The 15,059-nt window shown below is 45.5% G+C and overlaps 1 protein-coding gene across 9 annotated transcripts in view; it reads left to right on the top strand.

The window, feature by feature from the left end:
- Window positions 1-15,059, top strand: part of TCF4 (transcription factor 4) — a 431,493-nt gene that overhangs the window by 95,151 nt on the left and 321,283 nt on the right. For all 9 annotated transcript variants that reach the window (XM_088476442.1, XM_088476449.1, XM_088476445.1 and 6 more), the window contains exon 3: window positions 3,536-3,597. In XM_088476442.1, the coding sequence (XP_088332568.1) occupies window positions 3,536-3,597 (62 nt within the window). The remainder of the gene's footprint in view (window positions 1-3,535; window positions 3,598-15,059) is intronic.

The following is a 15,059-nucleotide window of genomic DNA, read 5'->3' as shown; positions in this document are numbered from 1 at the left end:
TGGTAGGAATTAATACTTAGGGGGTCTATGTACTAAGCCTTGGAGAGCGATAAAGTACCAAGCAATCGGCTCTTAACTGTCCTCTTTCAAGCACAGCCTGTAAAGTTTACATACATAAGCCCTCAGTGATTTGTGTTTCTAAGAAATTACTGTTACATGCGTAAATCTTACTAGTAATAAAAATCTCTTACATTTACTGTCACACCTCTATGACGATCAGCTTGCACACCACCCAGATCTCACTATTACCCACTAACTTATACCATTCACTTGCCAGCGCTAGTGTTCCTTTAAGCTCCGTACACACGGAGCGATCAGAAAACGATAACAATATCGTTGTCTGATCGTCCTGCAACCTCCTAGTGTGCTGGATGATCGATATCGATCATCCAGCACACCACCAACTCACTAACGGGTCCCTATAGTAACTTGGTCGATATCCAGGGCCGGCCCAAGCCTAATATTTTTTTTTAGCAAAGATACATTTTGGTGCCCCCTGTCGGAATTTTTGCCCCCAGTAGTAATGCCCCTGTAATAGTGCCCTTTGTAAGAGTGCCCCTGTAATAATGCCCCCAGTAGTACTGCCCTCAGTAGTAGTGCCCCTGTAAAATTGCCCCCAGTACTAAAGCCCCCTGTAAAAGTATGCCCCTGTAGTAATGCCCCCAGTAGTAGTGCCCCTGTAAAATTGCCCCAGTAGTTAGCCCCTGTAATTGTGCCCCCTGTAAGAGTGCCCCCAGTAGTAATGCCCCTGTAAAATTACCCCCAGTGGCAAGCCACCTGTAAAAGTGCCCCCAGTACTTAGCCCCCTGTAAGAGTGCAACACAAAAAACCCCCCAAAAACAGTATACTTACCTTAAGACCTGATCCTGCATCCGCTGCCGTTCGCCGCTCCTCAGAACTATGGGCCGGGCGCCCGCTGGTAAAATCTCTGCGGGCGCCCGGCTATTGGAGCCTCCCTGCAGCGGCCGGAGGGAAGGGGGAGAAAAGAGTGTGGCGGCGGGGGTTGCAGCGGGATGGTGCACCCTCTGCTGGCTGGCGCCCTACGCACTTGCGTAGTCGACGTAACTGCCCGGCCGGCCCTGTCGATATCGACCAAGTTGACCTGCATGCACGGGCGATGGACGATATCAATATCGTCCATACGCGCCCGCGCATCGTTGGTGGGTTGGAAGGGGCCAAAAACTGGACGATTTGAACGATAACAATATGAATGCTATTGTTATCGTTCAAATCGTCCAGTTTAATCGTACTGTGTGTACGCACCATTAGTCTTTAGATTGTATAATACAAAATCCAAGTAGACCATCCTAAACCATACTTGCCAACTCTGCTACTGTTTCAGGGAGTCTCCCTGACAATGAGGGAATCTCCCTGATTGCACCTTGCCCCTATTATGTAGCTGATATATATATATATATGTATGTATATATATATATATATATATATATATATATATACACATACAAAAGGGTTCATTAGTATAATTTCCCTGCATTGGTTATAAGACACAATAATCACTGTGGCTACAAGCATTTTTTTAAAGTGTCAATGTGTTTTCATCAACAAATAGATTGTACTAATTGCTTTGGGTCTCGTTTACATGTGGATGTAAATCAATTGTATGTATCAGGATTCAGTACACGCCCACTTTACCGCTGCGCCCATAGGTGCTGCTTTCACAATCTCCCTGAAATGCTTTTACAACAGCAGGCACGTACGTCCTAAACGTGCTATGCGTGGCCCTTTATGTAAGTGTAGATGATGTTTTTCTGCATGTGGCTGTACTTTTTTGGCATATGGTCTCATAACACTATTTGCTTGAAACAAGGCAGGAAAATAAGCTTATTAATTACATTATAATTAACTGCTGGTTGACACTTTTTCGATATTTCTTATACATTTAGATTATGCAGGCACATAGAGTTGGGGGTGAAAGAAAAAATACTATTGGGGTAATGTCACAATGTCATTAACACGATATCATCTTAAAAGGAGCCTCGTGGTCTTCAGTTGTTGAAGCTGTGAGTTCTTTACCCCATGTGTGATGATTGAAATGTACAGTGTGGAATCTGTTCATTCATTTAGTCAATTTGTTGTAAGATAACAAGGACATATTTAGGGACTCTCCTAATTAAATTCCCCATCTTTTTTTGGACGTGGTAACGCTTCACGCTTGAAAACACCTGCAGTGTTTAGCTTTAAAACTCTTCGTTGTTCACCGTTTTGCTATTGTGGCCAAAAAAAAAAAGAGAGAAAATTTTGTGTGTGTAATTCCCCTTTAGACAGTATATACGTTTTAGTTCTTGTAGCATAATATTTTCAATTGTGTGAAATACATTTAATTTTTTATAGTCTGAAACTCTGAACATACTTGTCACATATGGTGAAAAAATTCAGGAGCAATGGAATTCAAGCATAAATGCGCTTGCATATCGCTGTAATCCATAAGTAATGTGTTTTACTGAAAAAAAATAACTATATATACTGTGTATGTAATATATGAAAAAAATTATATATATATATATACTTAATAAGCGAACACGGCTATTGGCTCTATGTGCAAATCACTGTAATCCATAAATAATGTGTGTTTTACTGAAATTAAAAAACAGCAAAAACATTTATTTTATATATATATATATATATATATATATATATATATATATATAAAATATGCTTTAAAAGTGGACACAGCTATTGGCTCCAAATGCAATATTCACAACTTTTTCATTTTGGAATAGGGACAAATATGCTCGTGTTCCCCTCACCTTAAATCGCCCTTTGAATGCTGAGTGCACAATGCCCTCATTCAGTGCTGCTATGCACCTATCAACCTTCAGGACAGGGCCCTCAAATTGGGACAGTTATGAGGTATGCATGGATAGTACAGCATTTTTCATATGAGAATGGGGGTCTCTTTTGTGGGTCCAGTACTTTGGGTTCTTGAGTTTCTCCAGGCACAAAAGCCTGGAAAAATACGCAGGTTGAAATGAGTAGTTATCAATGGGAGAAAGTTGCTCCTGAACCTCCTATAGTTCTTGCATAGGACTCATTCTGGTTACCTGTTCCACTGGTAATTGGGGAGGAGTTATCATTACCTTACCCCAGACATAGATGCCAATGTAGGCCATTAAAACTTTTTCAATATTTTTATCAGGTTGCATTCCAGATAAATTTCTGGATGTCCTTGAAATAATTCCATTAAAGGCGGCTACAAGCATTTCTCAAACTTTTTTTTCCACAACTTTTATGCAACATAATTTTTTTTTTTTTTTTTTTAGACTTGGAGGATTTAAAGCCGCTTGTTGCTGAACTTTGCGGGTTCTTCAGGGCGCTGCTGAATTCAGCAGTGAATTTTAATGAGTTAATCTAAGTAGGTGGGTCAGATGTCTGTTATCAATATAGCCGTGCTATTTGGGATTCTTAATTAAACCCGACAGCAGATTAGTTTGAAGCTTTAATTTAAAATGCATATTGAAATAAAACATTATTCAGATAATCTAAAGAGCTTTTCTTCTCTTTTTCTTCCTTTTAGATGTAGAAGACAGAAGTAACTCAGGGTCCTGGGGGAGTAGCGCACACCCAAGCCCGTCACGTGTAAGTATGAATGTGTGTCTCATCGTATATATACTAATAACTGTGTATAGTACATTTGCTCTTCCTTCTCTGTAAGGCCACGACTATCCAGGTACTACAGACAGATCACTGTATGAGATTAGAGCCACCAAAGTGCCACTGCGTATAATTAACCTTTGCCTTTCCACTACATGATAAGGACTGATTGTATCAATGCCAGTGGTTAAGGATGTACCGTATAATCCCACACATAAGGTCAGAATGCTTTGGGGACATTTATATAAAAAAATTGTAGACGGCTTTTAATTTTAAAGACACGTACAGTACTGATTAGTCAATTCTATTTTCGTTCAGTATTTTGTTTGCTTTGGGAACTTTGTGTGTGTAAGTAACGAAAAGGCTCATAACCCATATTTGGTTGGGTACACGATCCTGGTGCTGATAATGCCAGCGGTCAGAATCCCGGCAGCGTAATCCCAACACATGCAGGGAAGTACTCTAACACTTCCCCTAACCTTACCCTTAACCCTAACTCACCTTTCCCGCAGCCTAACCATCACCTCCCCTCCCGCAGCCTAACCCTAACCGCCTCCCCCCACAGTCTGACCCTAACCCTGCACTCCCGCAGCTTTAGCCCTATCAGTCCCCGTCCCCCCCGCAGCCTGACCCTAACCCTCCCTTCCTGCAGCCTAACCCTAACCCTCCCCCTAGTGCCTATCCCTAATACTCACCATCGGGATTGCAGCCGTCGGTATTCCGGCACAGAGATTCTGACTGCCGGCATTGTGTGCACCAGGATGCCGACTACATCCCCCCCATATTATTTACTGTCTTTTGTGAGAGTCCTGGAGGGGGCGACCATGTCCAAGGCGCGTGTCATTGTGGCTCCGCCCCCCCCCCCCCCCCCAGTGTTCAAAGCTGCAATTTGCAGCATTTTACAGTGGGGGTGCACAATGACCAGTGTCAAAGTGAATAGCATCATCAAAACCCCGGGCCATCCACTTCCCTCAGGCAGGAAGTGGTCACATGCCAGAGGCTAGCTCACACTTTCGGGAGCGCAGAGGTCCCCCAGGACATTAGGGAGAGTTGACACGAATGTCTTAACCATTTACAAGTATCCACCCCCATACCTCATTCAGTGTTTTAGGCACATCCTAAATATTGGTGCCCTAGGAAACCTCCTTGGCTTGCCTAATATTAGACCTGGCTGTGAGATCGGTCTGCATTTCCATACTTGTAGTATATGTGCCCGTTAGCACAGCTTGGAACTCTCCACAACAGCCAAGTTTGTTAGGGGCCTGTGGGGGAGATGTACTAAGCTCTAAAAAGTGATAAACTGGACAGTGATAAACCAGCAGCCACTCAGCTCCCAACTGTCACGTTACAGGCTGTGTTTGAAAAAATGACGGTTGGGAGCTGATTGGCTGGTGGTTTATCACTCTCCAGTTTATCACTTCTCAGAGCTTAGTACATCCGGCCCATAATTTGTCAAATAATATTTGTGAGATATTTCACCCAAACAACTGCTTTTGAGGGATGCCTGCAAATATTAAGGATCCCCAGAATATATTAAGGTACCACAGCAGATATCTGCTGTTGTCCCTCCATTTCCGACAGCAGGTTTATATGGGGGCTGCAAAGCAGTCAGATATACCACTCTCCGGAAGGGCTCAATAGGATAACACCATCTACCTATGGTAGCATATGGGCTGCTATTTTGCAAAAAATGCAGGGAGAGGGTTTGTCCGGAACCCTCCCCAGCACATGCTGCACTGCTCATGCACCGAACCCTCCCCAGCACATGCTGCACTGCTCATGTACAGAACCCTCCCCAGCACATGCTGCGCTGCTCATGTACAGAACCCTCCCCAGCACATCCTGCGCTGCTCATGTACAGAACCCTCCCCAGCACATGCTGCACTGCTCATGTACAGAACCCTCCCCAGCACATGCTGCACTGCTCATGTCCAGAACCCTCCCCAGCACATGCTGCACTGCTCATGTCCAGAACCCTCCCCAGCACAAGCTGCACTGCTCATGTACAGAACCCTCCCCAGCACATGCTGCACTACTCATGTCCAGAACCCTCCCCAGCACATGCTGCACTGCTCATGTACAGAACCTTCCCCAGCACATGCTGCACTGCTCATGTACAGAACCCTCCCCAGCACATGCTGCACTGCTCATGTCCAGAACCCTCCCCAGCACATGCTGCCCTGCTCATGTCCAGAACCCTCCCCAGCACATGCTGCACTGCTCATGTACAGAACCCTCCCCAGCACATGCTGCGCTGCTCATGTACAGAACCCTCCCCAGCACATGCTGCGCTGCTCATGTGCAGAACCCTCCCCAGCACATGCTGCACTGCTCATGTACAGAACCCTCCCCAGCACATGCTGCACTGCTCATGTACAGAACCCTCCCCAGCACATGCTGCACTGCTCATGTACAGAACCCTCCCCAGCACATGCTGCACTGCTCATGTACAGAACCCTCCCCAGCACATGCTGCCCTGCTCATGTCCAGAACCCTCCACAGCACATGCTGCACTGCTCATGTCCAGAACCCTCCCCAGCACAAGCTGCACTGCTCATGTCCAAAACCCTCCCCAGCACATGCTGCACTACTCATGTCCAGAACCCTCCCCAGCACATGCTGCCCTGCTCATGTACAGAACCCTCCCCAGCACATCCTGCGCTGCTCATGTACAGAACCCTCCCCAGCACATGCTGCCCTGCTCATGTCCAGAACCCTCCCCAGCACATGCTGCACTGCTCATGTACAGAACCCTCCCCAGCACATGCTGCGCTGCTCATGTACAGAACCCTCCCCAGCACATCCTGCGCTGCTCATGTCCAGAACCCTCCCCAGCACATGCTGCGCTGCTCATGTCCAGAACCCTCCCCAGCACATGCTGCGCTGCTCATGTCCAGAACCCTCCCCAGCACATGCTGCTCTGCTCATGTACAGAACCCTCCCCAGCACATGCTGCACTGCTCATGTACAGAACCCTCCCCAGCACATGCTGCGCTGCTCATGTACAGAACCCTCCCCAGCACATGCTGCACTGCTCATGTACAGAACCCTCCCCAGCACATGCTGCGCTGCTCATGTCCAGAACCCTCCCCAGCACATGCTGCACTGCTCATGTCCAGAACCCTCCCCAGCACATGCTGCACTGCTCATGTACAGAACCCTCCCCAGCACATGCTGCACTGCTCATGTCCAGAACCCTCCCCAGCACATGCTGCACTGCTCATGTCCAGAACCCTCCCCAGCACATGCTGCACTGCTCATGTCCAGAACCCTCCCCAGCACATGCTGCACTGCTCATGTCCAGAACCCTCCCCAGCACATGCTGCACTGCTCATGTCCAGAACCCTCCCCAGCACATGCTGCACTGCTCATGTACAGAACCCTCCCCAGCACATGCTGCACTGCTCATGTACAGAACCCTCCCCAGCACATGCTGCACTGCTCATGTCCAGAACCCTCCCCAGCACATGCTGCACTGCTCATGTACAGAACCCTCCCCAGCACATGCTGCACTGCTCATGTCCAGAACCCTCCCCAGCACATGCTGCACTACTCATGTACAGAACCCTCCCCAGCACATGCTGCACTGCTCATGTACAGAACCCTCCCCAGCACATGCTGCACTGCTCATGTACAGAACCCTCCCCAGCACATGCTGCACTGCTCATGTACAGAACCCTCCCCAGCACATGCTGCGCTGCTCATGTGCAGAACGGCCCCAGCTTCTGATATAGAAGGGAAATCATGACGTTTTTCACTTGTTTACACATCACAGGGACCGACTCCTTTCGGAGCCCCTGTATCGGCATGTGATTTATAGTACAATTGGGCGATTGTGACTTTTTTTATTGCCGCTAATGGTGGCGATAAGAAATTCTAATTATCGGGTCTGAAACCTGATCATTAGTAAATATGCCCCTAAGGCTGATTGTTTTGGTATGGATGGACAGGTGAACATATTTTTAGTGCTACACATGAAATAGATGATGTGGTGAATATTTCATTATTGAATAAAATAATAAAAGAAATTTGAAGGTGATTAGTTACTTATCAGATAGAAAGTAAATTGGAGGTATGTTACATGTAGAGGTGCATTTGATGCAACAATCTGGAAGTGGACATCACTATTAAGTCCTGCTGGTGATCCCTGCTCCTCCCACTATATAGCTCTCCGTCTGTGGCTTATTGCTGTCTCCATTCCCCTCCTCACTAGGGATGACCATCGGAGGGGTGTCTATTGTTGGTTACCATCGATGAGTCCATCGGTGTTTGCCATTGATGGTACACAAATCATCTATGGTGAACCATCGGTGGATTGCAACCCTCGAAGGGGGCCGCATCAAAAAATGGGGCAGTACTTAGCTGTCGCAGGGGGGAGCGGTGCTAAACTCCATCCCATCCAGGAAAATAAAAGAATCGGCTCCTACTCGTACACCGATGCCAAAGAACAATTTGCTTTGTCATCGATGGTGAAACTATTCTCCATTGGTCATAAACCATCAATTATTTAGAGTCATCGATGGTTGATGGCCATCCCTACTCCTCACATCATGTCACTGCCCCTGTCACATGCAGCCCTGTCCTCACTAACACATCACTAGTTTCCTGATATACTCTGTGCTGCTGGGGATCCCTGCTCCTCCCACTATATAACTATCAGTCTGTGGCTTCCTGCTGCCTTCATTCCCCTCCTCACATCATGTCACTGCCCCTGTCACATACAGCCCTGTCCTCACTAATCCATCACTCATCTTCTGATATACTCTGTGCTGCTGGGAACCCTGCTCCTACTTCTATATAACTCTGTCTGCGGCTTTGAGCTGCCCCCCATTTCCCTCCACGTCACTGCCTGATACATGCGGATGTATATAATGTTGACATGTTCATTGTCGAAATTGTGCATGCCAACAGTCACAATGTTTGACTGTACATTTTAGTGCTACGTTTAGGTTTAGGCTAATATAGTAAAAACATTCTTTGTTGACATTCTAAATGTCGACATAACTTACCACACCCCACGGCACCAACCAAGAGGATTTACAATATGTAGACTGACAGAACATTGAAAGTGGGTGGGTCAGAGTTGGGAGCGGGTGAGTCGAGGGATCACCCTAAGGTTGCTGCTATTTCCAAGTTGGAGAAAGGACCTCTGTGACGTAGACACCATGTGACTGCTGCAGGAGGCTGGACAGCTCCTGCGTTACCATCCACTAGGGCATAGAGGGGGAATAAATATCTATGGCGAGCGCAGCGAGCCACCGTGCCCGAAGCGTGGCGAGCGGACACTTTTGGTCCCCCGTTAGCATCTCCCCCTTTCAGGCCGAGTCACGTGGGTGTGACATCACAGGGCCATCAGCCCTGAATAGTCTAGACCTAACCATCACCCTAAATCAACTAGAAATTGCACTACAATAACAGAGCTACCAGGATGCTTTGTGGTGCATGCAAACAGCAGGTGGTATTTTCCCTAAATGCAAACAAAAATGGCATTTGCACACCGCTTGCCCAGGTGTAAATTTGCCCCCCTGTAGCTGGATTTGATCATAATGTTTAAATTTAGCTTTGTATTACTAGTATACACCTCCCAACACTTGAAGATGGTGAATTGGGAGAGGGGCCGCGGCTGATGGGGTCTCAGCAGACTTACACAATGAGCGCACACATACTCCATGCCTTTTGCAGCCATTTTTGTAGAATATAAACCCCCTGGAAAGGTTAATAGAAGGTAAAAATGAAACGTGCCCTTTGGTCCAATATGTTTTTAACTACAGTATAGTATATGAAGATGGAGGAGCAGCACTTCAGTACAGGAAAGCGGTGGGCTTGTGAGAGCAGAGCCTCCCCCCGGGGGTCATTGTGAAATGACTGTATTCCGTCTGATGCTATAGGCACACAGGACAGGACATATGGCTGTTTCGCGTCAAACCATAAGTCTGGTTTCTGTTATGACTTCCTTTGATCTTGTGATAGCATCTGATACCTGCCCACTCATTTTTACTGGTAACAGTAGCTTAGAAAAACCCTCCACACCGTATCTCATTGATGTGACATCTGTATTGTAACATCCATGGATCTCAGTCACGCGGAGTGCTGCATTTATAATATATAGTGTAAAGGAGCAGTCCCATAGGGAAGGGAATGCATTAGGTTATGACAATGTGAAAAACATGTCTTCGTGAAGTCTGGAGCCCTGATTGTGCAATACAGAAACCTGGACGGTACCCGGTGAGGTCTGTAATGTAGACTGTACTGTTCCTTCTAATCTTATCAAAACCAGGGTACCATAGGGCACCCCCTGTCACCAATCCCACACGTAAAGGCAGACTGTCCCTGGTGTTGAAGGATTTTGTTAGGGTTTAAATATTTTTCAGTATTGACTGTATAGTAAAAAAAAAAATCTATTGAAGATTTTTATAAATGAATAGGAATATTTAAACCTGTTGACAATTGGGGGATTTTCCCCCTCTGACCCAAATCGCTATCGGTCCTGGCCTGACCGGCGTTTTCCTAAGCAGCCTGGATCATTTATAAATACTAAATGAACATTATGAAATGCAGACTATGAATTGTTCAGCAAATGTGTTTTTTTTATTTTGTTTGTTTGTTTTGTGTGAATCTCATTTACCAGTTGTGAAAACCATCCAATCTCTTTCATTTAATAATTTTATCTTTAAACTGACTTTAATTTTTCTTTTGGGTGAAAGAGCCATTGGTTTATCCTGTCCCACACAAGGGTCAAGGGGGGGGCCCATACCTCGCCAAAATCAGACTCCACTGCGTGCAGCGCAATAGGCATCCACCTGCTGCCGGTGGTACGCCCCCTTCCTGTCGATACCTTCAGAAACATAGGCTCTCATTCATTAATAAAAAACATTTATATGGTGTTGCGCTAATATTCATAAATATCATAAATCTATTTTAAGACTTCACATGTAAGAAATAAACACCAAGATGCCAATCTAATATATATTCATAAATTTTTATATATAAAACAAAATAGCAAAACATTAATAATAAATAATCATGCACAAGTAACAAGTCTCAGTGAAGACCAAAATAGGGAATCTTTGCATAAATATAAAAATTACTGTAAAAATTAGTGTAAAAAAATTGTCCTTACAGAACATCAATTTCATTTTGAAATATGTATCAAAATCACAGTTCTCACCGGACTCGTATCTCAGAGAATATAGAGTCTTTTATTCCTCATTAATCAGACCTCGGTGTCTGTAGCATCGGTGTAATAGCGGTGCTTACAAGAAATGAAATAGGGAGTCCCGGCTTATGGGCAAATAGGCCGATGTTCCCAATTTGCGCAGCATACGTTCCTCAATTTTGGGTCTTAGATTCTGATTCAGAGACGCGCACAATGCCGGTATTCATGCAAATAGTTGATGTTTTTCAACTGCGCATGCGTCTAAGTCACTAAAAAGTCACACAGCGCACGCGTCCCACCGTGTGTATGCAAAAAGGCGCACTTGCGATTGAGACACAATAGGCCAAAATGTAATAGAGTTCGAATTTGTAAAAAATTCTAATTCAACGCTAAACTCACATTTTTTACTCACTCGCAAATGTAATAGGGTGCGAATATAGGAAAACGCGCATTTTTCGGGCTTTATTATAACTCACAAAAAAGCATCTCGTATCCAGATGTTTTCCCATTCTCAAGGTAGAACTCGGGCAATGTAATAGAGTGTGAGTGCTTCACTCGCACATATTACTGCCTGAGAACTCGCAAAAACAATAGACCAGCTTCAGGATAGCGAGTTTATCCCGAGCAGATCAGAGTAACACAGAAACATGCACATATCCATGAGATACGTGCATGTGTCTGTGTGTACATATACAAATAAATAAATAAAAATGACGTGCACTCCCACCCCCTGCAAGCATAACCAGCCCCGGGCTATGTAGAACCTGTGCTGGTTTTTAAAATACAGAGGACAATGGGCCTGATTCAGAGCCGCTCGTAAGCGGCCGCTCGTTAGCTCCGAGCGATGTTCGCACAACTGCGCATGCGTATGGGTCGTAGTGCGCATGCGCCAACCAGTCATTGCGGTCGGAAATCGAGCGCTCGCAAAACAGCGAGTGCCTGCTAATTTGAGTGACAGAATGAGGCGTTTGTGGGTGGTAACAGGGGAAGGTGCTTGAAAACTTGGAGTGGAGAGCCGAACGCAGGCGTGCCAAACGGTCAAAACGGGCGTTTTAAGGGTGTGCATAATTAACAAAGCAGCGTCATCGACCACGTCACTTGTTTGTCTCTTAGCCTGAACAGTTCGCATGATTGCGGTAGGAAAATCCAACCACAAGCACTGCGAGCAGTTCAGACGCCTTTCGATGTACTCGATTAATCTAATAAATAGCGGAGATGACGTATGATGCGAGCGGCCAGGGGGCGTCTTTACAAAATAGCGAGCGCATGTTTCGTTTGCTCGCTCAGGCATAGAGGCGTCCACAGACCGCAAAGAGCGAGCGCTCAATTTAAATAGCCGGCCCCATTTTCTGAATGAGCGAGCGCAAATAGCGTCTGGCTCTGAATCAGGCCCAATATGCGTAGGGGTCGCCTGTATTTTAAGTACCAGCACAAGACTTTTCTGACCCGGTCCTGCTGGTGGAAATACAGGGGAGAAAATGATTGGGAGTCCCCTGTATTTTCCATGGCCAGCACCGGGCTCTTTCTAGCAGGTGTATAATGCCACAGCCAAGGGAACCCTTTCTGCGTGTTACCCGGCCAAAGCAATAAACCTGGCTGCTAGTCAGCCCAGGCCGGGGATCCCTGGGGAGGTGTGGAGCCCCCCATTAAAGGGGTCCCCCTCTCCAAGGCACTCCAGGCCTGGGCTGATAGCCCGGGGCTATCCCCGACACCCCTGGGCGGTAGGATATGTGCACAGTACAGTACATATGTGGACACATCGGTAACATTTAAGTGATTGACTTCTACATTATCCTGACCAGAAACTCTCTAAAAAAAATTATTAGCAACAAAGTATCACAAACCATATATCACAGGTAAATAAAATGAACGTGTGGGTACCACCCAAAACGCCTTTATTTGGAATTGGGAAAAAAATTATAATTCATCTTTTTGGGTTTTGCAGCATTTAATGTATCAAAACAACACGCACAATGGAATGCCCATTATGTGTTCCTAATTCTATCTGAAATCTGATCATATCTATGGTAATGGATTCCAAGTGCTTGTGTATGAATTGGACATCAGATAAGAACATCCGGCCCCTCCTAGTCATAAAACCACCATCCTTTATATAGCTCTGACCTTCTTTTGTTTTGTGCATTGTATTCTGTCCAAGACGTAAACCTTAGCCGGGAATGACCCTGTGTTTTTCCTCCGTTTGCCGGAAAATTTAGACATACTTGCCGAGTGGCTCTAGAAGTGTTGTCAGCACAAGTACATAGGCTAGATAGCTGTCCAGAGTGTTATTGTTACTCTTAATATTATTATTGTTTTATTGATCTAGCACCACCAATGTACGCAGTGCTGTACAGAGAATATTTGGCATTACCATTGGAGCTTACAGTCTACGGGGGTATATTTACTATAGTGCGGGTTTATAGAAGTGATGGTGCCCATAGCAACCAATCAGATTCTAGCTGTTATCTTCTAGCAGGTGCTAGTTAAATGTTAAGTAGAATATGATTGGTTGCTATGGGCAACATCTCCACTTCTAAAAACTCTCACTTTAGTAAATATACCCTTAGGTTCCCTCACATATAAGCGTGCACACACAAATACACACAAGGGTTCCAGTGGCAAACGCAGGATTTTGAAAAAGGGGGATTTCCAAGTTTTTGGTTACCGAACCAATGAAAAAAACATCTAGACATAGATAGAAACATCTTACACAGGATTTAGGACCACTATAGTAAAATATACCACTCAGCCTATGATGAGGAACACACACACACACACACACACACACACACACACACACACACACACACACACACACACACACACACACACACACACACACACACACACACACACACACACACACACACACACACACCTCTATCACTAAAATACATGACTGCAGCAGGCGAATAAATACAGCCAGCATAATTTATTACAGACCCCCCTGCCCCCAGTGGTGCCCCTTATACAGTGCCCCCAGTAGTGGTCCCCCTATGCAGTGCCCCTTATATAGTGCCACAGGAGTAGTCCTCCCTGTGCAGTGTTCCCAGTAGTGCCCCTTATACAGTGTCCCCTGTACTGCCCCTTATACAGTATCCCCAGTACTGCCCCTTATACAGTGCCCCTTATACAGTGCCCCCAGTAATGCCCATTATATAGTGCCCCCAGTAGTTGCCCCCCTATGCAGTCCCTATACATAAATAGGACAAAGACGCACACAAAAAAATAAAAACAACACTTACCTGAATACCTGCTCCTGCAACCGCCGCTGTCAGCTCCTCCGTCCTTCCAGCCCACTGCGGGAGCCGGAAGGCGGAGGTCATGACTGTGCTCCAGCCCAGCTCCCTCCGGGGATGCAGCGACCAATGAGTCTGACTATCATTGGCTGCTAAAACAAACACACCGCTTCAGGGTAGTAAGAGTGTACTACCCAGCGGCGGTGTGTTTGTGACTGTGTAGTGCGGACCGCACTCACTGCAGTCCGCACTACTCTTACTGAAACCGCCACTGATTGCCGGGCAGGGTGGTTTTCTGGGTACTCAGAAACCCCCCCTGCATGCGTGCCTTAGTTCATTTTGTCAGAAGCCAGTTAACTAGAGTTGCCGACAATCTGGCTGCCTCTTCATACTGACTGCACATGCACGGCTGCCATAGCTGTATGCGCGGTGTAGCCCATAGGCTACAGCGGTTAACGCCATCTTCAGATGGGGTTAGCCTATATCCGGAATGCAATGCATTCTGGCTGTTGGTAAATTTGCCAGCATCGCATCCCCCACAGAAACCTATGAGGGATGTGGCTGCCTGCGGGAATGGAGGGCAGGGATCTCTGATACCTGCTGCGGTCCCTCCTTCATACATCCGAGTGAAGCTTAATATTTGCGGTTAACCCCTGAAAACGGGTGTTTTTGGGGATATAGCCACAAATCTAGAATGATAAATAGGCCTCATAGTGCATTAGGTCAGGAAGCATAGGCAGATAGAAATTGATAAACTGCGCTCTCATGAATTGTTTACAGCTGTATCCAGTAGCATTGTGCAATATTTCCAATACTGTACATAGTGCTTTGTTTTTGTTTATATATTTTATATATTGTATATTATATTTCACTATTGTATATTATTTCACTATTGTATATTATATTATTTCACTATTATATATTATATTATTTCACTATTGTATATTATTTTATTTCTCTATTATATATTCTATTATTTCACTATTATATATTATTTAACTATTGTATATATTTCACTATTATATATTATATTATTTCACTATTGTATATTA

This window comes from Taudactylus pleione, unplaced genomic scaffold (genome assembly GCF_031769625.1).
Source record: "Taudactylus pleione unplaced genomic scaffold, aTauple2 ptg000189l, whole genome shotgun sequence".
NCBI classification, from domain to species: Eukaryota; Metazoa; Chordata; class Amphibia; order Anura; family Myobatrachidae; genus Taudactylus; species Taudactylus pleione.
The sequence above is the reverse complement of the archived record's forward strand: the minus strand, read 5'-3'. Positions and strand labels throughout refer to the sequence as shown.